Source organism: Mesoplodon densirostris, chromosome 16, assembly GCF_025265405.1.
Source record: "Mesoplodon densirostris isolate mMesDen1 chromosome 16, mMesDen1 primary haplotype, whole genome shotgun sequence".
Lineage (NCBI taxonomy): Eukaryota > Metazoa > Chordata > Mammalia > Artiodactyla > Ziphiidae > Mesoplodon > Mesoplodon densirostris.
The window spans coordinates 84575706-84596886 of record NC_082676.1 but is presented as its reverse complement, the minus strand read 5'-3'; the positions used below and the strand labels follow the sequence as shown (position 1 = coordinate 84596886).

The window sequence follows — 21181 nt, the reverse complement described above, 5'->3', positions numbered from 1 at the left end:
GGCAGTATGGTACCCATTTCACAGAGGACAACACTGAGGCTCGAGAGAGAAAGGAAGCTAGAGGATGAGCAAGGGCCTGCACCCCAGTGGCTGCAGCTGCCCACAGCCCTGCTCGGAGACTGTTGCCCCGTCCGTGTGCCGACCTCTATTTCTTTGGCACCTTTGGTGAAAATCAAATGACTGGATAAGTCAGTTGGGCTCAGTCTTCTCTTCCATCCACCTCCGTGTCGGTCCTGTTCCAGAACCTTGCCATCTTCCTTACTGTGGCGTCAGAGAAAGTCACAAGGTTAGGGAGCAGTAAGTTCTTTTTGTTTTTTCCCCTCACTCAACCCCCCGCCACCACCATTCCACCTCCTGTCTCTCTGAGCGTGGCTCCTCCAGGGACCTCATATAAGCAGAATCCTACAGTATTTGTCCTTTTGTGTCTGGCTCAGTTCACTGAGCATACTGTCCTCAAGGTCCACCCCCATTGTAGCAGGTGTCAGAATTTCATTCCTTTTTAAGGCTAGATGACATTTCATTGTATGATGGACCACATTTCGTTTATCTACTCAGCTGTCAATGGGACTTCTCTGGTGGTCCACTGGTTAAGACTCCACGCTTCCACTGCTGGGGGCACGGGTTCGGTCCCTGGTCAGGGAACTAAGATCCCACAAGCCACTCAGCGTGGCCAAAAAAAAAGCTGTCAATGGTCACTTGGGTTCCTTCCACTTTTTGGCTACTGTGAGTAAACGGTGCTGTGAACATGGGTGTGCAAATACCTGTTCAGGTCCCTGCTTTCAGTTCTTCGGGGCTTATACCCAGAAGTCGAATTGCTGGACCATATTGTCATTCTATGGGGCGTGGATTTGGGGAGAAGCACGTTGTCAGCTTGGCTAAGAGAAGTGAGGGGAGGTCTGCAGGAGGGCTCTGGGAAAGGTTTCCTCTATTTATAAAAACAGCCTTCCACAGAGAGCTGCTGGAGTTAGGGAGTCTGGAGTCTCTGAACTCGGATGAGAAAACAATCACATCCTGATCGTCACTGACTGAGTTCAGCATTTCCCTTCTTTAGGATTGTGAACAGCAAACCCCAGAAGGGCCTGTGGCTTTGCCACCAACACTGTCACCGAGGGTTTCAGAACATAGTACGTCTATTGCAGAAATTTCAGAATGTCGTTTGGACTCAAGTAATGGTAGTTCTTAAATCCACCACTAGGTATTATTTAATGTATTAAAAGAAAGCCCATATTAGCACATCACAAGTAAACAATAGGTTGACAATTTCAATGTAATTGGCTTCCTTGGTAATGCTACGTATTCTGTCTTATGCATTTAAAAACATGATACTGAGAAGGGGTTTGTCAAAAGCCTAGTTTAGATGATGCTGGGGGGATGTGATGTCTGGAACCCTGGTAGCCATTTTGTGACTCTGAGGGGCTCAGCCTGAGAGTAAAGCTGACTCAGTAAGGATGGTAGAGAGGAGTAGGGGAAGTTCCAGGGTCCTTTCCCAGCTATTATCAGAATTACCCAACCCAGGAAACTCCCCTCTTTAGGGCTTCTTATTTCTTGCCATAACTACTGGACTTGTTATTGATATTTATCCAGTTGAGTCAAGTTTCTTTCTTTCTTTCTTTCTTTTTGGCCACCCTGCAAGGCTTGCAGGATCTCAGTTCCTCGACTAGGGACTGAACCTGGGCCACGGTAGTGAAAGCCTGGAATCTAACCACTAGGCCACCAGGGAACTCCCAGTTTTTTTGGTTGGTTGTTTGTGGGTTTTTTGGCCGTGAAGATTTCATGACTGAAAGACAGTGTTTCCAAAGGGATCCATGAATGGCCTAGGAAAAGATGGGTGAGGACAGAATCCTGCTGGCCTGCACAAAGCCTTTGTGTGAATTAGAAAGAGGTGTTCCTCTGGGTGGCTAAAAAGTGCCCTGGCTGGGGGCTATGGCTTTTGGCAAGAATAAAACGTCTTTTCCTCCAGGCTGACACAGCCCCCAAGCTGGGGCACAGGGCTTGTCTAAGGGGGCTTGAGTTGGCTCTCCCCCCACCCCAGCTGTACACAGAGGCCCTGGGAGAAGACCCCAGGTTGAGGAGAGCAGGTGGGCTTCATGGAGGGGCTGGATATGAATCCGGTGGGGTAGAGGGGGGCTGGCAGGACCCCTGAGCCAGGCACATAGTGAAAGGTTCCCCTTCCCCGTATGAGCATTTGGAATTCCCCAGACAGTTGGCGCTCCCGAAATGCCGTGCAGACTCCACCCCAGGCTCTTTCGGGGAAGCAGCCAGAGTGCTGGTCGGAGGCCACGTGCCCACTTGTGGAACTGTCAGGGTCTGGAGTCGGGGAGGGTACCCGGGCCGCGGAGGATTGAGCCAAGAAAGGCCTGGGCAGCAGGGAAGGTGAGGGAGGGTCTGGTGTCCAGGCCACACCACCCCTCCTGCCTCTGGGTCCCTCTGTCTTGCTTGGGGCTGCCTGGCTGCTGGGTGGGCCTCAGGGATGCATGTGTCAGGGGTTTGTGCAGGGCGTGACATGGGTGCTGCTGCTGTGGCACTGGAGTTGGGGGTGCGGAGAGTTGGGGGTGCCCTGGCTGCTGGTGCGGGGGGAGGGCAAAAGAGGCAAGTCACCAACAACTGGCCAAGGCACTGGACGCTTGTCACATCTGTCAACTCGTGGGATATCCCCAAACTCTGCTCTAGCCTCCCAGGGCGGGGCGGGGCAGCGCGGGCTGCTCCAGCCGCAGCAGAAGTGCCCGGACCTGCGCTTCTTACACGTAAACGAAACACAGTGAAGGGGCTTCCCTGGTGGCGCAGTGGTTGAGAGTCTGCCTGCTAATGCAGGGGACACGGGTTCGAGCCCTGGTCTGGGAGGATCCCACATGCCGCGGAGCAACTAGGCCCGTGAGCCACAACGACTGAGCCTGCGCGTCTGGAGCTTGTGCTCCGCAACAAGAGAGGCCGCGATAGTGAGAGGCCCGCGCACCGCGATGAAGAGTGACCCCCGCCCGCCGCAACTGGAGAAAGCCCTTGCACAGAAACGAAGACCCGACACAGCAAAAATAAAGAAATTAATTAATAAACTCCTACCCCCAACATCTTGTTTAAAAACAAAAAACACAGTGAAGCAAAATGAAAGGTTCCTCAGTCACACAAGCCACATTTCAAATGCCCCACAGACTGATGTGTGACCTGAGGCTCCCGTACCGGACAGAGAAGGTTCCAGAACGCTTCCATCACTGCACAAAGATGCCTGCCTTGACCCCTGGGACGCTCAGACCTGCGGAAACAGGGCCAGAGTTTCCCACACACACACTGGGGGCCTCCCCAGAGGAGATGGGGGATGTTTGAGGTGGGTCTTTTGCATGAGCAGGGGTTTGCAGGTGGAGAACAGGGAAAGGAGGAGAGCGAGGCAGGAGAGATGGACAGAGGCTGGACCACCAAGGGCTCTGGGCACCGGGGAGCCGTGAGAGAGCTTTAAGCTGCGGGGCAGGCAGGGCTAGCTTTGTGCCATGGAGGAAGCTGCCTGGCTGCCCCAGTGGATGGGTTGGGGGTAATGGAGGAGGCGGGCGAGGCTGCCATCCCTGTGGAGGTGCTCATCACTCTTTCTCCCCCTGCAGGCATCAGAAGTCAATCAGAATAGCGCTCAGAGCCCTCTGGGTGGGGGAAAAGCGGGCACCGTGCTCCTTGCAGGTGACCGTGATGCCCCTGGACTTGTGGGCGTTACGTAGCAAGGGTTCCGTGCAGGCTCGGGGAGGATGGATGAACACACCATTTGACAGACGGGGCCTGAGGCCTGAGGCCAGAGGCCGGCCTGTGCTGTGGAGGTTCACGGGCACTGGTGGAGGGGCGGGGGGGCCCCGAAGGTTGGCCACAGGCCGAGGAGCAGGAGTGGGGTGGCGGCCAGGTGGGGCTTAGCCGAGGCCTGGCATGGCCAGGGAATCGGCCCTGCTCCTGGCAAGGACGCCTTGGCAGGAGAGGGCTTCTGCCCGGGGTGCTAATGCCCTCTTAATTAGCCAGGCACTTGCCAAGCAACTGCCGCCACAGCCTCACTTTACAAAACACACTCGGGTCTCAGAGCTGTTCCAGCACCTGCCATGCTGTCAGGTGGATGGCCAGGTGCGGCCTCTGAGCTGCCCGCTGAGGCCAATCCAGGCCTTCCCCTCGGGACGTCATGGTCCAGGACGACAGAAATAGAAATGCTTTGTAGGGACACGCTTTTGGTAACAGACACGGGGCAGGTCAGCCTCTGTACCTTTGCTCCAGCCAGCCTGGCTCTGCCCGGCTGAGCTCCTATTCACCCAGCGTGGCCACCACTTCCTCCTGGGGGCCCTCCTGGACCTCACGGTTAACTCTGGGGTCTCCCCCACCGCCCAGGACAGCTCACTACGTGGGCCACGCTGTGGGCACCCACAGGTTTGGTTTCTGACTTAGAAGGGTTACAATTTAGGGGCAGGAGGGGGTGTCACGGATCTCTTGGCAAATCTGAGAAGAGCCACAGACTGGGCCCCTGGGCAGTGCATGTCCCTCCTGAAAGCTGGACCAGAGCCTCGCTGTTCGGTCCAGGCTACAGTTTCCCTGCTTGTAACCTGGAGGCCCTGAACCCATATTGGCAGAGATGTTTCTGGAGACGGGGTGATGGGGTGACAGCCGGTCCTGCCCTCCTTGGCTCTGACCCGACAGTGCTGGGGTGTGGCCCGTGGCCCTGGAGGGCACAGCTGTCCATCGGTTACTCCTACTTAGGGCGCTCGTGAGGGATGCGAGGGGTGCAGGGATGCAGGCCGTACCAGGCTGCCTCGAGGGGCCACAGGGGCAGTACAACAAAGACACCATTCACAGGCTCTGGGCCCTGAGGCCGGTCATCTATGGGGGCTGGGCCATTGACATCTGTGCATCTGCAATGTGGATGGCCCTTCTGGCCCCTTACACACGCCTGGGACACACTTACCTCCTTTTGAGAGAAGGGAAAGTGAGGCTCAGAGAAGACGGGGAGCCCCCTGTTCACGGCTCTAAGTGATGCTGGCGGGAAACTCCCAGGATGTCACATCCTGTCCTTTTGCAGACGAGGAACTGAAGCTTCGAGGAGCCTCAAACCCTGGTCCCTGGACCACAGTCAAGACCAAGTGCAGGGCCCATGCCCTGAAAGCCGGCAGCCGTGGTCAGGTGTGACAGGAGGTTTCTAGCGTTGAGATCCTGGCAGGCAAAGACAGGGTGTGAGACTGCAAAGCTGGTATGAAGCGGGAGCCCCAGCAAGGAGCGGGAGGTGCTGGGGGCGGGGCGGGGGGCAGTGGGAGCCAGCCTAAGGCTTGATTTTGTCACTCCTAGCTGCATGATTTGCTTATGTTCTTTTTTCCCCCAAGATTGATCGATTTTTTTTAAGTTGAGGTAAAGTTCACACAACATAAAAGTGTAAAGCACACAATTCTGTGGCATTTAGTATATACATTCACAATGTTGTGCAATCACCACCTCTACTTAGTTCCTTTTTTTTTAATTAAAAAAAAATTTTGGCTGTGCTGCGCAGCATGTCGGATCTTAGTTCCCCGACCAGGGATCGAACCCTCGCCCCGTGCAGTGGAAGCGTGGAGTCTTAACCACTGGACCGCCGGGGAAGTCCCTCTACTTAGTTCCAAAACACTGTCTTCCGCCCCCACCAAAGGAACTCCGTCCCCATTAAGCAGTCACCTCCCGTTCCCGGGCCCCAGCCCCCGGCAGGCACCAATCTCCTTTCTGTTTGGTTGTGTTTCTTCCGCTGCTCAGGCTCCTTCTCCTCATTTGTGAAGTGGGGATGACACCCGGTTGTCGGAAAGTTAAAGCAGATAGAGCCCTGGGCACAGTGCCTGCAGCGCCTGTGATTGTGAGTGGTTTAATGCCCGCCTCCCGACTGGAGCCCAGCACCAGTGACCCCAGGAGTGGTGGGAGCTGGGGCCCGGGTCTCGGCGGTTGGGAGAAGTGGGGCTTGGGAAGATTTCCTCGAGGAGAAGCCACGGGGAGCCCGAGGTGCCGGAGACCCTGGGCAGCGTAGCTTTGCCCCAGCCCAGGTGAGATGGCTCAGCTCCGGGACAGGCACAGGTCAGGGCCCAGCTAGTGCAGGCAGGCATCTGCCCCTGGGATCAAGCCTGAAGCGTCAGGTCAATGTGACAGCCTAGTAGGAATCTGATGACCTTCCACATGCCAGAGACAATGGGGTTGAAACAGCCTTGGGGATGGAGGGGGTGGGGGGCGTTCACTGGGCCAAATCGTCATGGGATGTAAGTAAGATGCAGAGCAAAAAAAAAAAAAAAAAGCCAAATTAACAAAACCCTCAGAAATAAAGCTATGCACTTCTCTATCTAAATATCTATCAATATCTCCTACCTGTCTATCATCTACCTATCACCTCTCCATCTCTACCTACATAATACATTTCTGAATAAAGGTACAGAGAAGGCTGGCAGGATGAGGTCCAAACACAACAGAACAGCACACACAGGAGACAGGACTAAGGCATAGGCGAAGATACAAGGTCAGAATGTCAGGGTTCATTATTGTTATAAACACGTTCAGGCAGACGTAAAAAACACAGTATGTTGTCTCTTCTCGTGCCGTCACTGCTGGCACAATCATTACATCCTATCTATTCCCCACCACCACTATTTTTTTGCGGGGGAAGGGAGGACTGGGGTATTTTATTTTTTATTTTTATTCTTAGTGTCCTTGTCCAAAACTTTTTTATTATGGAAATGTCCAAACATTTATTAAAGTAGAGAGACTCGGGAATTCCCTGGCGGTCCCGTGGTTAGGAGTCCGCAGTTTCACTGCCAAGGGCCCGGGTTTGATCCCTGGTCAGGGCCACGAGGCATGGCCAAAAAATAAAAATAGAGGGACTCACAGAATGCAACCCCACATGCCCACCATCCTGTCTGGAATAGTTTAAGGCAAAACCCAGGCATCATGTCATTTCATAGGGAGTGTTTTTTCATGGCTTGAGGGATCTTAGTTCCCTGACCAGGGATCAAACTCTGGGCCCTCAGCAGTGAAAGTGCCGAGTCCCGACCGTTGGACCGCCAGGGAGGTTCCTTTAGGGAGTGTTTCTGACAGGTAAAGACATTTGTTTGTTGCTTTTACAAACACTGTGCCATTTTTATAACTACCTCTGTGTTGTCCATGAGGAACTCTGCATGTATTATTATTTCCATTTGACAGGTGAGGAAACTGAGGGTGAAGTAACCTGTCAAAGGTCCCATGGTAAGCATGTGTCAGAGCCGAGAGCCAAGTCAAGGCCTCCTGACTCCAGCTTCTGCTCCTTGGCTTTTGCGCTGGGATGCACCCCAGGATGTCATTTCAGGAAGCCCCTGCCCATCAGTGGTGGGTGGGCACAGGGAATTCTCCAAGCCTGCTGGACGGGGGAGGAGTGTGAGTCTTCGTGGCTCAGAATCCTCACTCGGGGAACTGGGTTCACGGCTAGCTGAGCAGCCCTTCCTGGTGGCCTCATTTCCCTGCCCAGACCAGGCAGGAGGGCGCCCGGCGGCCAGCCTGGGAGCGGCTCAGGCCTGGCCCCAGCCAAGCACCTCCGTTCTCCCCGTGCCATGCCCTTGTTCCGGGCAGCTCAGGTGGCGCCTGGGTTCCCGTGGGGCCCAGGGACACAGCGTCCGTGTTCCTGTCCTTCCCCAGAGGGACCCAAGGTGGAGCCTGCAGGCAGGACCGTGTGACTGCACTGGACACAGAAGTGCCCAGTGTAACTGAGACTTGGGGAAGGGAAGAGGCGGGAACGTGGGTGCAGAGAAGGGAAGGAGTTTTGAAAATGCTCTTTTGCTAAACTGACCTAAGATTTTGTTCCTATATTGGCTTTTCAGCAATAATTAATCATAATAATAATTTTTAAAAAAACTGAGATGCTTCCCTCTGCCCTCATCCAAAGATCTATGGTCATGAGACTCAGCCATCTGGTAGTTTTCCCTGTACACAGGAGACCCCTCTTTCCCAGCAGCTGCTGTGGGCCAGGGCTCCCTCACCCCCCAATCTCCTCCCAAGCCAGAACAAGGCAAATATGTATCACCCATATTGGCTTTGGACAGAGGACAGAGTGAGCTCCCCATCACCAGAGGCATTCAAGCCAAGACTGGACAGCCTTAAGTTTTTACATGGTGCCTGTTGGGTAAAGAGAAACATGAAAACATGTTGGTTTGTGGTTGAGGGCATCACTCTTGGAAGGAGGTTCTGGCCAAAGCAGGGCATCAATAGCAACATCCCAAATGTCCATCCATATGGCAGCAGTTAAATAAATGGCACACTCATGCAGTGGAACATTACACAGCTGTGAAAGAGAATAAGGAAAGCACTCAGGTACTGAAGCAGAAACTGGGTTCAGATGCAAGTAAGAAAGCAGGATTGAAACTACTGTTTAAAGATGTAGAGATTTACAAGAATACAGATGCAGGTTCGCTTGTCTTTGAAGTTCAAGGAAAGGAAAACAATCTAACAGCAGTTATGGAGGTAGTGGGTGGGAATGGGGGGAGCGGGGAGGACAAAAGCCTTTTTAGGGTTTGGGAGATTTGAACTATGTGAATATACTGTCTGTTCAGAAAAAAATTAAATATACTAATTTAGCTCCATGCCTATTGAAACGAACCTCGGTTCTTCATATACTCACCCCTACACCGCCCCTTGCCCCCAGTCTCAGGACTAACCTGATCTTCCCCAACACTTCAGGCTCTACGTTGTTCACTCGACTTGGACTGCCCTCATCTGTAGGGAAATCCAAGGTCCCCTTTCTCTGTGCCCTCCCCCACACTGCTCCATTTGATTTTAATTTATTCATCAAATCAAATCGGCACAAGGTTCATGCTCCTGGCCGACTGATCCTAAAGCTTTGTACTTCACCATCGCTCTGACTACGGGACTAGGGTCCTGGGGATTCCTGGTGACCCTGGAGGCTGGAGGGAGTCTGGCCCGTCCCCAGGACTGTTCCCAGGACCAGCTGGCATTTATGAGCACTGACCACGTGCCAGGCACTATTTTTTAGGTGCCTAATGTGTGGAGTCACCAACTTGTCTCCGTTTGCCCAAGACCTTCCTGGTTTGAAAACCAAATGCCACGTCCCGGGAGGCCCCTCAGTCCCGTTCACAGCTCCTTCTGTCCTCTCGGCTTCTCTCCTGCGGCAGGTGCTATCATTATGCCCTTTTTAGAGATGGGAAAACCACGAACCAGAGCTGTGCATTTGAGCCCAGGAAGCCCGATGCAGGAACCCAGGCTGCCTCCATACCCAGCCGGGCTCACCAGTCTTTCTATCTGTCAAAAGCATCACCTGGGAAGTCCTGGACCCGCTCCCACTCCTGGCCTGAGAGGCAGGAGCCCCCAACCCCAGCCTCCTTCCTGGCCTCTATGCTGCAAAGTTGTAGGAGGGGGACTCGGGTCAGAATGGGGAGCTGCAGAGCCAGGAGGGAGGTGCCATCCAGCCCCCATCCCAGCAGGCACGTCTCAGCAGACTCCAGTCCTGCTGCCAGCATGGACCCCGCCCCCAACCTTCAGTTATTCAGCTCCCTCTCCTCTGAGCCTTGGTAGTTGGCCAGAGGGTTGGGGTCTCCCTTACTAGGGCTTTCTGGGGACTGGAATGGGTTCTGAGGGTGGCCAGGGACAGTGTCTGCTGAGCTCCATGCCCTCGGGGACTCTCAGACAACCCTGAGATGGGGGATTTGTATCTCTTCTACAAAAGGTGAAACAGGCTCAGAGAGGCTAAGTGACTTGCCTACAGTCACACAGCCAGCGAGACCCTGGGTTTCAAGCCTATTAGATGACCTCAAAAAGAGACACTTGATTTCTCATCTCTCCAGAGGTGAGCTTTGTGGGACGGGATGCTGTGGGCAGTGCCTGCCTGGGGCTCAAGGACCTGCCAGTAAACCCATTTGACCCAACTGATGGGAAAGTAACATGAAATTACCCTGAAAGATAAAAATCCCTGGAGGAGGTTGCCTGGGGGGAGCCACAGGCACAGACCAACCAGCCCAGGAGCTAGTTCAGTGCCCTCTGCCTTTGGCCTCGAGACCTTGTGGGCAGCCTGTGGTCATGCTGGCATTCCAGGGGCCTGCTTGGCATGTGGGGAATGTCCCAGCAAAAGTCTTGGCCTTTGGAGATGCTCAGAAAAGGGAAGTGTTCCTCTACAGGGGTGGGGGTGGGCATCTGTAGGGAATATCCACGTTGACGGAGGAGGATGGAGGGCTGTAGACAGCGTCGCCCCCTCCTGTGTGCCAGGCTCTGCGTCCAATGCAGTGGGGGCCTGGGGGTGGGTATCAAGTGGGAGGCACGCTGGCCCCTGGGGCTGGAGACCTGGGTTCCGCCCCTCGGGGCTGTACTGCCTGAGCCGCAGCACGTCTCTGACCTGCTCAGTAAAAGGGCACGCTGCTCACTCTATGCCTGGAGAACCTCACCAGAACCCTGTGGCTTCTGCATCCTCAGAGTGGACACACTGCCACTTGTCTCAGCCACTACCACGGAGACCTATTTGGGCCAGCCCGGCTGGGTGCCTGGGCCACAGGGAAGGGTCTGGGTGGCTTTCAGGGCAGTGTCCTGGGAGGGAAGCCTCGGGGAACCGCAGCCCCCGCTCTGGAGGCTGCAAGGCCTGGGTTGGGTGAGTTGGGGTCTGCAGGCCCCTCCCCAGCTCCTGGCCTGCACCCCACTCTTCCGCCCACAGGCCCTCGGAGGGTCCCTTCTCAGCTCCTTCAAGGCTCTGCTCTAAAGCCACCTCCTCTGAGGAGCCTCCAGGCCGCTCCGCCTGGTACTGATGTGCTCTGTGGTCTTGCGGTCTCTATCACAACCTCAAACCTGGCTCGGCCTTCCTCCCGTCTGGGCTTGGGGTGCGGGGCCTCCGAGGGGTCCCGTGCTCTGGGTGAGTCCTCAGGCTGCGGTGCTGCGAGGGCGAGGCCTTGGCATTGGCGGGGAGGGGGCGGCGGCCCGAAGAGGAAGAGGGAGCACTGCAGAGGCCGGCCGAGCAGGGAACGCGGCGAGCCCAGCCCCCACCCGCGCCCCTCCAGGCCCCTTCGAGACTCAGTTCGCTCCCTGGGCCCCGGTGCCCCCTCCTCGGCGAGCCCCGGGGCGGGGCGGGGCGGGGGCGGGACCTCGCGACGCTGACGTCACCCCGCCTATAAAGGGGCTCGGGCGCCACGGGCCGGCTTTGTAAAGCGCTGCTGAGGGTGAGCGCACGGCGGCGGCAGCTGAACAAAGGAGCAGGGCGCCGCCGCGGGGACCCACCACCGACCTCCCGGGCCGCGCCGGCCTCCCGCCCGCCGCCACCATGACCGCCAACGGCACGGCCGAGGCCCTGCAGATCCAGTTCGGTCTCATTAACTGCAGCAACAAGTACCTGACGGCCGAGACGTTCGGGTTCAAGGTGAATGCGTCGGCCAGCAGCCTGAAGAAGAAGCAGATCTGGACGCTGGAACAGCCGCCCGACGAGGCGGGCAGCGCAGCCGTGTGCCTGCGCAGCCACCTGGGCCGCTACCTGGCGGCGGACAAGGATGGCAACGTGACCTGCGAACACGAGGTGCCCAGTGCCGACTGCCGCTTTCTCATCGTGGCGCACGACGACGGCCGCTGGTCGCTGCAGTCCGAGGCGCACCGGCGCTACTTTGGCGGCACCGAGGACCGCCTGTCGTGCTTCGCTCAGACCGTGTCGCCGGCCGAGAAGTGGAGCGTGCACATCGCCATGCACCCCCAGGTCACCATCTACAGCCTGGCCCGCAAGCGCTACGCGCACCTGAGCGCGCGGCCGGCCGACGAGATCGCAGTGGACCGCGACGTGCCCTGGGGCGTCGACTCGCTCATCACGCTGGCCTTCCAGGACCAGCGCTACAGCTTGCAGACGGCCGACCACCGCTTCCTGCGCCACGACGGGCGCCTAGTGGCGCACCCCGAGCCCGCCACCGGCTACACGCTCGAGTTCCGCTCCGGCAAGGTGGCCTTCCGCGACTGCGAAGGCCGCTACCTGGCGCCGTCGGGGCCCAGCGGCACGCTCAAGGCGGGCAAGGCCACCAAGGTGGGCAAGGACGAGCTCTTCGCCCTGGAACAGAGCTGCGCCCAGGTCGTGCTGCAGGCGGCCAACGAGAGGAACGTGTCCACACGCCAGGGTGAGTGGGGACGCCGTCCCCCGCCTCTCTGGGCCATGCACAAAGCGAACCCCACCCCAGTCCCCGCAGCCTCCCGCCCTTTCTCGCCCGCGGCGCCGCTGCAATCCCGAGCGACGCCCGGTGCGCCCCCGCTGGGCGCGCGGGCCACCCCACCCCACCGCGGGACCTGCGCTCCGATCCCCGGGAAGGGGCGAGGGGTGGGGCCTTGCCCATCCTTGGGTGCCGCTGCATAACCCCCACTCCGCCTTGATGTTGGGGCTCCTAGGCCGCGATTAGAGGCCTCCCCTTGTGCCACCCTCCGAACCCTCGGCCTGATCTGGGTCCTCCCTACGCGCGCAGATCCCTCCCTCGCATCCGCGGGCCTAGCCCGTGGGGAGGGACGCCCCTCGCCTGTTTCCTCGTGCCCCTCCCCCCAGCAGTGGGCCTTTGGCTCCAGGGCGGAGACTAGGGGTCGCAACAGGCGCGGGGCGCGCCCCCGCTCCATGAAGGCCGCCTTTCGCGGGCGGGATGGGGGTAGCCTTTGATCTCCGCAGGGTGCGCTTCCACCTCCCCTCCCTCCGGGCCTTTCTCCACCTCCGCTGGCTGCTGGGAGGGGTTGGCCTCTGCTGGAGGGGGGCGCCCAGTGTGTCTGCCCTTCCCCCCCAGCCCCTCCTCCTGCGTCCGCCCCGCGCTCGAGGCCGCGGCCTTTGTGAGCAGGGGGGCGGGCTCGTCGACAAAGCCCTCCCTCGCCCCCTTTGTCCTGCTCCTTCTCTGCAGATGGGAAAACCAGATGCGCCTGGGCGGGGGAGGGAATCGACTTTCTGCGGGTCCCCCCTGCTGAGGACCCCCCGCGCCGCCCCCAGCCCAGTGCCCCGTCCGAAGCCGCCCCAGAAGGCGGCCTCCCTGCTCGCGCCCCAGCCCCGGGACGGCGTGGCGCGGATGGCGCCCCGCCAGGCACTCCGCCCCGCGCCCGCCGCGCGTCCCCTGGCCGGTACCCTCTGCTCTGCGGGAGACAGAGGGGTCTCAGCCTGAGCCCGGAGACCCCAGCCCGGCACCCTCGGGAAGCCCCCCTATCCTCGGTTGAACCCACCCCCAAGACTCCCGCCTGGAACAACTGGCTGCAACTCGATGCGTCCTCTCCCGGGGCCTCCCGCTGGCCTGGCCATTTCCTACTGGCCTGCGCGCCAGAAGTGAACCCTCCTCTTTCCCTTCTTAGACTCTCCCCGTAGGCGGCTTCTCTTCCTTCTGGCGCCCTCGCCCCTCCTTTGGGGGAACCTGTGGGTGTCTGGCTCCCCCAGCCGAGAAGTTGGACCCCAGCCTCTGGAGATAGCTGGATGGGAGCCCAGTCATTGCCCAGCCCCCCCTCCCCACTTCCTTCTGACGGCCACCCTCCTGACCCGGCTCTGCCAAGGAGGTCGCAGCCCCGTGGCAGTTTCCTACCCGAGTGTGCTGATTGAAGTGGGCGGTATTTCCTGCATCCTACAGATGGGCAGGTTTAGGCCCAGAGAGGAGAAGCCATGTGCCCAAGGTCACACAGCAAGTAAGCAGCATGAAGAACTGGGTTTGACTGTAGAATGAGCTCTTATCTGGACCCCCTGATGCCTCCCAGCCTCTGGGGCACAGGTCCTCCCCTTTCCAGTCTCACACAGTACGAGGTGGGGCAGGACTCCCCACCTATTCAGCAAACACTGAGCCCCTACCAAGTGAGACATGCTGAGGCCTGAGTGGTGAGCACATGGGCATCTCCTGGATCCTTCCCTGCTGAGCCCAATGTTCTTATTGGGACATGAGCAACATCCCAGAGGTGTCAAGCAAAGGTCTGGGGGTCCAGGAAGTACATGAGGGTCCCAGATTAGATGGGAGAGGTCCCTTTCTGAGGAGGACACTTGACCTGACCTGAGGATGAATAGAAGGTAGCATGTATCAGGTGTGTGGAACGGTGTTGCAGATACAGGGCACAGCTTGTGCAAAGGCCCCGAGGCAGGAAGGAGCAGAAAGCCCAGTGTGGCTGAAGAGAAGCTTGTGAGATTGGTAGATGGGACTGGAACAGCCAGCAGGGCCACAGGACCTAAGTTGGGTGCTCATCAGTGCAGGCATGCTCCATGCTTGCTGGGCTGCATCCAGCACCTGCCCTGGGGAAGGTGTGGCAGGAACGGGTGGCCCTGGCCCTAGCCCTAGCCCTTGGCGCCAGAAAGGAGCAGAGAGATCCTGGGGGTGTTTCTGGCAGGCACTGGTGAGCCTGGGCAGGTACCCTCTCCTCTCTAGGAAAGCCCGCTGGTGGTGTCATGGTGTGATTCACGCTGATGGGGCAGGAGGAGACGGAAATTGCACCAGGAGAGTTGCTGGCTCCTCTGTGCGTTTAAAGGGAAGGGGGCTTTGGGAGCAAAGACTGGAGCTACACTGGCCTCAGAGTTTGGGGTCCTCATCTCGTTCTGATGTTGGCTGACCTCGGGTCTTTGTGGGGTGGAGGATGACCAGAGGACCTGGAGCCGGCATGAGCTTGGGGGGTGTGTCTGCAGAGGCCATTTTGGACAGGCCTGCGTGGCAAGGAGGCTTCAGCTGTGCTTCCGACACATGTTGGGAAACGCCAGCCAGGAAGGAGGAGCATCCTGGGTTTAGCTGGCTGGGGGAAGTGAATCATCCTCCCCGTAGGCCTGCACAGGCTGGGCCTGGTGGGGGTGGGTTGCTCCCTGCTGAAGCTGCAGCAGCTTGCTCTCTGGCCTCAGTTGCCCTATTTGTAAAGGGCTCGCCCAGGGCTGCCCTGGGCACATTCTTTTCGGCCAGGCTGTGTTTCTGGGAGGAGGCCATCACAGCCTACATTAGAGGCAGGATCGGCCACAGGGAGTGGGGGTCCCAAGAGCTGATGTGACAAGGCAGATGGCACATGTCTATCCCAGGTCCTGGGAAATGCTGTAGCTGTGACCACACAGGTGAGGACATGGCTTGGGCAGGGATAGAGGATGGCAGGGCCACTGAGTGAGCAGTACTCATGCTACTTTGGAGCCTCACCTGCCCTGGGCTCCAGCCAGACCCTGGGCAGAGCTTCACCACATTTCCCACCTGGTCTCACAGCCTCTTTGCATCTGGCCAGCTGTGCCCTGGGGACTCCATGCTCAGGAAGTGCCCAATCCCAGCCGCTCGAAGGTGAGGCAGGCTGGCTGAGAAAGGGCTGGTCAAGCTGGGCTTTGCAGGATGTGTAAGAGTCCTCCTGATGCGGCAGGGCATTTCAGGCCCAGGGAACGGCTTGTGTAAGGACGGAGTAGGGATTTAAAGTGGTCAGGGAGTGGCAAGAGCTGACTGGGAAGAGGGCAGGGGAGGGGAGGCCACAGATGCTTCTGGGCCCCCTCCCTTAAACTGAATGGGGGTGGTGGAGAGTGCCTGCTTTGAGCAAGCCAGGGGAATATGCGGACTGCTAAGGCTGAGGGGGATGGGGACCATGGGGTGTGTTGGCAGGGAGGGGGTGCCCCCTCCAAGCCACCGTACAGGATGGCTCAGAGGCTGGAGATGGGGAAAGCCACGATGGGGAGGGACATGCCAGGGCCCGGTGTCTCAGTTGTGCTCCCTGGAGCGGGTTGCGGGGGACGTGCCCATGGGCTCTGTTGAGCCCCCGCATCTCCTGCCTCCTCAGGGCTCCTGTGGGCCTGTGACTCAGGTTTTTTGTGCTGCTGTTGATGAAAAGAAAAATTCCGAAGAAAACCCTGTTCCCATAGTAACCGAGCTCTAATTAGAGACTCCAAGGCCCCACTCCAAGTGGGGCCCTTCCCATCTGGGCAGGGCCTTGGAGCCAGGAGGTACCCCACTGGAATGGGGAGGGGATACTCTTCCCACCCCTTCCTATTGCGGGCGGAAGACCTGGTGTCTACTTGGCACTGGGCTGCTAAATCCTTTCCATCTCCGACCGGGCCCTTTTGACAGGCAGAGAGGGAAACTAAGGCTGCGTGGGGGGAGGCACTCAAGGGCGCCTGGCCCCGGCTTTGCGTACCTTGCGGGCTGGCCTAGGCCTGTTTATCAAACCAGTTCCAGGACTGGACACACCCAGGCGGGACGGGGTCTGAGGGGCTGAGCAGGTGGTGGTGGTTGTGTGGCCCTGGGGAGGTACCAGCCGCTGCAGAGCCTCCCTTTGTTCCTCGAAATAACTCTGGAATTGCTGGGAGGACTCAAGCCTATGGTTGTCCACAGGAGCGCAGGGCTGGCTAAGCTCTCAGGAACCAAAGCCTCATTGAAAAGGAGCCCCTGCACTTGCTGTGTTTGTCCTCGGGCAGGCTGGCGAGCGCCTTGTTCACTGGCAAGCCTCTGTTATGTCAGGTAGGCTGGGCAGTGCTAGAGATCTGCCTGCCATTCGGGGCCCTTCCCTGCCCCCGTTGCCCCTCTTTCTGGGGAGCCCCCTCTGTCTTTTCTGCTGCCCAGGTGTGCCCGGTGGGGCTCCTCCTCGTCTGTGCTTTCCTTCCCATCAGCCGGCCTGCCACGTGTTGGGCAGGTGGTGCCATGTGGCTGGGCACGCTGGGCGTGGCAGCTCTGCAGCAGTGGGGTGGGGCAGGTCGGCTGGGCGAGGTCTGAGCAAGGATGGACCCCAGCCCCACATTGTGCTCCTGGGTGTGGCCTTAGGATGGTCGTCCTCTGGGTGGCTCGGGCATCCAGAAGGCCCAGCCCCTGCTGATCCTCGCCCTGTGCTTCACTGGGGCGTGACGGTGGATCGAGCTCACCTCTACCCCCGGGGCCTCAGTAGTCAGCAGATCCCTGACACTGTGGCTAAGGGGACCCAGGGGGCCTGGAGGGTCAAGCCCAAGCGTTGTGAGGGTCTGCTTCAGAGTGACCCGTGGAGGCCACATCCACCAGTCCACAGAGGGGAGGGAGGGTTGGGGAAGAGGGCATGGCAGGAGGCCTGAGTTTGCCCATCTCTCCTCCCGAGAGCCCTGGACCCCTAGCTTTCTCTCTGGGTGACCTTGGGCAAGGGCACCACCTCTCGGCCTCATTCTCCTTTGTGATGGGGTGGCGGTGACATGGGACACGAGACCTGGTTAGCATGGGGCTGACACCTTTCAGGCCCTCTGGGTGGCGGCTGGAGAACTAAGAATGGGTCCTGGGGGAGGGCCTGGGGGTGCTCAGACCCCAGGCTCCGCCACCCACCAGCCTCTGCCACCCGCCAGCTTCATCTCATCTAAAAGAACACCTGCCGCCCGCCACTGATCCTGGCTTCAAAAGGCCTCAAGGCCCAACTCACCCTGCTGCTGAGGCTCTTAGGATCCATGGCGCTTGGGGATGTGAACTTGTTGGGACCAAAGATCCCCCTTCAGGTTTTATCTGGAGGAGTCCATACGGATGTGCAGAATGACGTGGCTGCAGCTTGTGGGAGCAAGACTCTGGAAGCCACCCCCTTCACAGACGATTTAGGGACATGGAAACGTGTAAATGTGTTAGGCAGATCATTTGCAAATCGAGGTCTGTAGCATGCATGCACTTGCAGGTCAAGAAAATGCATATGTGAGCGCACGGGGAAAAGGCTAGGAGTGTGTGGTCACCCGCTGTTCACAGTGGCGTTCTGGGGGTGTGGTGGGCATGGGGGTGTGTGTGAACTCGCATTTATGAGTTTTCTAAATTCCCTGAAGGGAACGTGTGCTGTGACTCTCTTGACACGTATACAGAAGCAGGAAGGGTATCATGAACTACCCTCTACCGAGTCCCCCAGCTGCAATATTCTGCCACACTAGCTCCCTGGCCCTTTATTCATTGCTTCTGGTTGTACTTAATGCAAATCCCTAACATCAGGGCGTTTCATCTCAAAATGTTTGTGTGTATCTCTAAAAAAACAAGGCCATTTTCTTACATAATGACAACATGATTAACAATAATTAATCCATGCTCTCCAATCCCGGACCATGTTGAGAGTCTCCCAGTTGGTTCTACAATATCTTTTTTTTTTTTTTTTTTTTAACAATATCTTTTTGCACTTGGTTTGTTGGAAGGTATTGCTTCTGTAATCAGAGAACATGATGTGTAAATGGACCTAGCTGGCCTTGGCCCTTGACTTGTCCTGCCTGGGATCCTGGGTTCCGCCCTCTGACGTGAAGGCCAAGGGGTCCGAGCCGCACTGTGGGGTCTCAGCAGCCCCCCGCTGTGTTGGTGTGTGCGGGCAGGGCTGAGGGTCAGCCAGCACTCGGGGGGCATGGGGGTCCCTGTACTAGCTGGAGGCTCTCCCCGCAGGTATGGACCTGTCGGCCAATCAGGACGAAGAGACCGACCAAGAGACTTTCCAGCTGGAGATCGACCGCGACACCAAAAAGTGCGCCTTCCGCACCCACTCGGGCAAGTACTGGACGCTGACGGCCACCGGGGGTGTGCAGTCCACTGCCTCCACCAAGTGAGTGCCCCGCTGCCCGCCTGTCACTGCCCGCACTCGCCCAAGCTGGCCTTCCTGTGGGGCGGCCTCGCCTGACCCTGTCCCGCCACCCCCAGGGATGCCAGCTGCTACTTTGACATTGAATGGCGTGATCAGAGGATCATACTGCGCGCGTCCAACGGCAAGTTTGTGACGGCCAAGAAGAACGGCCAGCTGGCTGCCTCGGTGGAGACGGCAGGTAGCCACCTGGGGGCACACCTCAAGCCCTTGTTCCCTGGAGGGTCTAACTGTATGCCGTGGTCACTTACGAACCCCACCCGAAGCCTGCCCCGTGCTGGGCATCCTCCCAAACTGGCACCACCCTGCCTCACCCTAGGGCTGGCATGCTGTGTGACCCCAGACTCCCGCTCTCCCTCTCTGAGCCGCACCCTGGGTGTGGCACCCCCAACCCCATGAGGCTCACTTCTTTTCCACCTCCTGGGACAGGGGACTCGGAGCTCTTCCTCATGAAGCTGATCAACCGCCCCATCATCGTGTTCCGTGGCGAGCACGGCTTCATTGGCTGCCGCAAGGTCACAGGCACCCTGGACGCCAACCGCTCCAACTACGACGTCTTCCAGCTGGAGTTCAGAGACGGCGCCTACAACATCAAAGGCAGGTTCTCCTGTGGGCAGTGCTGGGTGGGGCCCCCTGGGCTCAGGGGGCCAATGTTGGACACAGAGGGCAAACCCCTGCCCCACTTGAGCCTGGCTTTGGGGCTCGGCTTGGCCACCCTGTGATGTGGCTTGGGCCAGGCCCCATCTGGACACCAGAGGCTGTAGGCTGGGGGGTAGCCCCTTCCCCTCTTGTCTGTACAGGAGGGAGATGTCCGGCCCACCCCAGATAGAGCTAGAGAGGGAGACGGGATTCTGGAAAGGCTGGGCAGGGGAGGGGTCACACACGAGTTGTGGGACCAAAATTCTGGTGGGAGGCGGGGGAAGGGACTCCAGTCCAGCATGGGCCGGAGGCTTGGGTGGATGTCACAGACCCCGCCCCCCATTCTGGAAGCCGTGACTGGAGGGTGGGGAGCGGAGCTCAGGCAGGGCCTGATGGGGCCCCCCTTGGCCCTGCTCCAGACTCCACAGGCAAGTACTGGATGGTGGGCAACGACTCCTCCGTCACCAGCAGCAGCGACAGCCCTGTGGACTTCTTCTTCGAGTTCTGTGACTACAACAAGGTGGCCATCAAGGTGGGCGGGCACTACCTGAAGGGGGACCACGCGGGGGTCCTGAAGGCCTGCGCGGACACCATCGACCCCACCACGCTGTGGGAGTACTAGGGCCCCGCCGCCGGCAGCCCCCTCCCCACCCTGCCCCACCCGCCCTGCTAACTCTCTTCTCCAGGTGGGCTCTGCTGTGGGTGGCGAGCCCCTTGCCTTTCAAACTGGAAACCCAGAGCAAACGGTGCCCTCACCTGTTGTCCCACGTGGTCTCCCCTGGGCAGGTCAGAGGCTGTGACCTGGTCCTTGGAGGGATTTCACATCCCTCCACCCTCTCTTCTCTGCCCTGGGCGAGGCTGGAACTTCTTTCTTCTGACCTCAGACAACTCTGAGCCTTATTTCCCCGAAGAGGCCGAGGAGGAGTGGGGGGCTGGGAGGCCTTCCCGAGCTCCTGGGAGCGGCGGGGTGTGTAACTGGAATCTCCTGTCCCCTCCTGAACCTCCCCCTCCCCCATTTCCCGGGAGCCAAGCTCTTGCCCCAGGCCTGTTGGTGGCCCCCCTGGAGCGCCATCCCTGTGTTGTCAGGAGGACAGCTGGTGGACAGGACGGGGCTGGCTCCAGGCCCCCGTGAGTGGAGCAGGCCTGGTTTGGTGGCCGCCCGGGCCTGGCCACTGCACACACATCCTGCTGTGGTCCGGGGGTCCTGCTCCTGTCTCTTTTCTTTCACTCTGGCCTGACTGGAAGCAAAAAATGACCAAATCAGTAACTTTTTTCTTTTCAGTGAAATGTTATTGCTGGGGGAGCCCCAGGCGAGCCTGGTTGTAGCCATGAGTGGTCTTCAAGGGGTCTTGGTAGGGGGGTGGTGTTGACGGCATCTCCGGGCCTCAGTGCCCTCTGCCCACTAGTGGTGGGGTAGGTGGGGTGCCTCCCTGAATCCAGAACCTGCCTCCACCTTCCCAGGGGGCTCTCACCGGCCCCCTCCCTCCCGTGTGCCTGGGCCCCAGGCCTGTGTCCCCACCTGGTGGTGCTGGGCCCTTCACCGCCTCAGCCAGGGCCCCTGGTATGATCGGTGCTCCTCTTCTGACTGGACTCCCGGGTCTTGGTGGGATGAAGCTGGGCGTTGCCCTCAGCCGGGAGCCCCGTGGAAGCCCCCTGGTCCCTGGCTCCTAGCCCCGCCCCTGCAAGTTCCCTTCCCCTCTGGTTAGTGTCCACCATGCATCTCACTCTGGGTGTCTTGGTCTTTTATTTTTTGTAAGTGTCATTTGTATAACTCTAAATGCCCATGATAGTAGCTTCAGACTGGAAAGAGCAAAATAAAGTTAACGCAAGTCTGCGCCCCTGAGGTTGCGTGTGTGTGTGTGTGTGTGTGTGTGTGTGTGTGTGTGTGTGTGGATGAAGGCAGGTGGGAGGGGTGGGCCTGGGAACCCTCCTGCTGCAGGTTTCTGAGTTAGAGGTCAGGCCCACACAAACCAGCAGAGCGAACTTCCTCCTGCCTTGGCAGGTGTGCCTTGACTAGAGCTTGGAGGTACGGGGCCTGGGTGCTCCCTTTCCATACTGCAAGGGGCCTTGTGTGCATCCATCCACACCCCAACACAGCAGG

The 21181-nt window shown here is 58.7% G+C and overlaps 1 protein-coding gene across 1 annotated transcript; it reads left to right on the top strand.

The window, feature by feature from the left end:
- Window positions 1-11124: 11124 nt before the first annotated feature.
- On the top strand, window positions 11125-20923 carry FSCN1 (fascin actin-bundling protein 1). Its single transcript, XM_060120320.1, has 5 exons — window positions 11125-12068; window positions 18249-18405; window positions 18501-18622; window positions 18871-19038; window positions 19500-20923. Exons 1-5 carry the CDS (start codon window positions 11237-11239, stop codon window positions 19700-19702), a joined length of 1482 nt encoding a protein of 493 aa, XP_059976303.1. The 5' UTR covers window positions 11125-11236; the 3' UTR covers window positions 19703-20923.
- The last annotated feature ends 258 nt before the right edge of the window (window positions 20924-21181 follow it).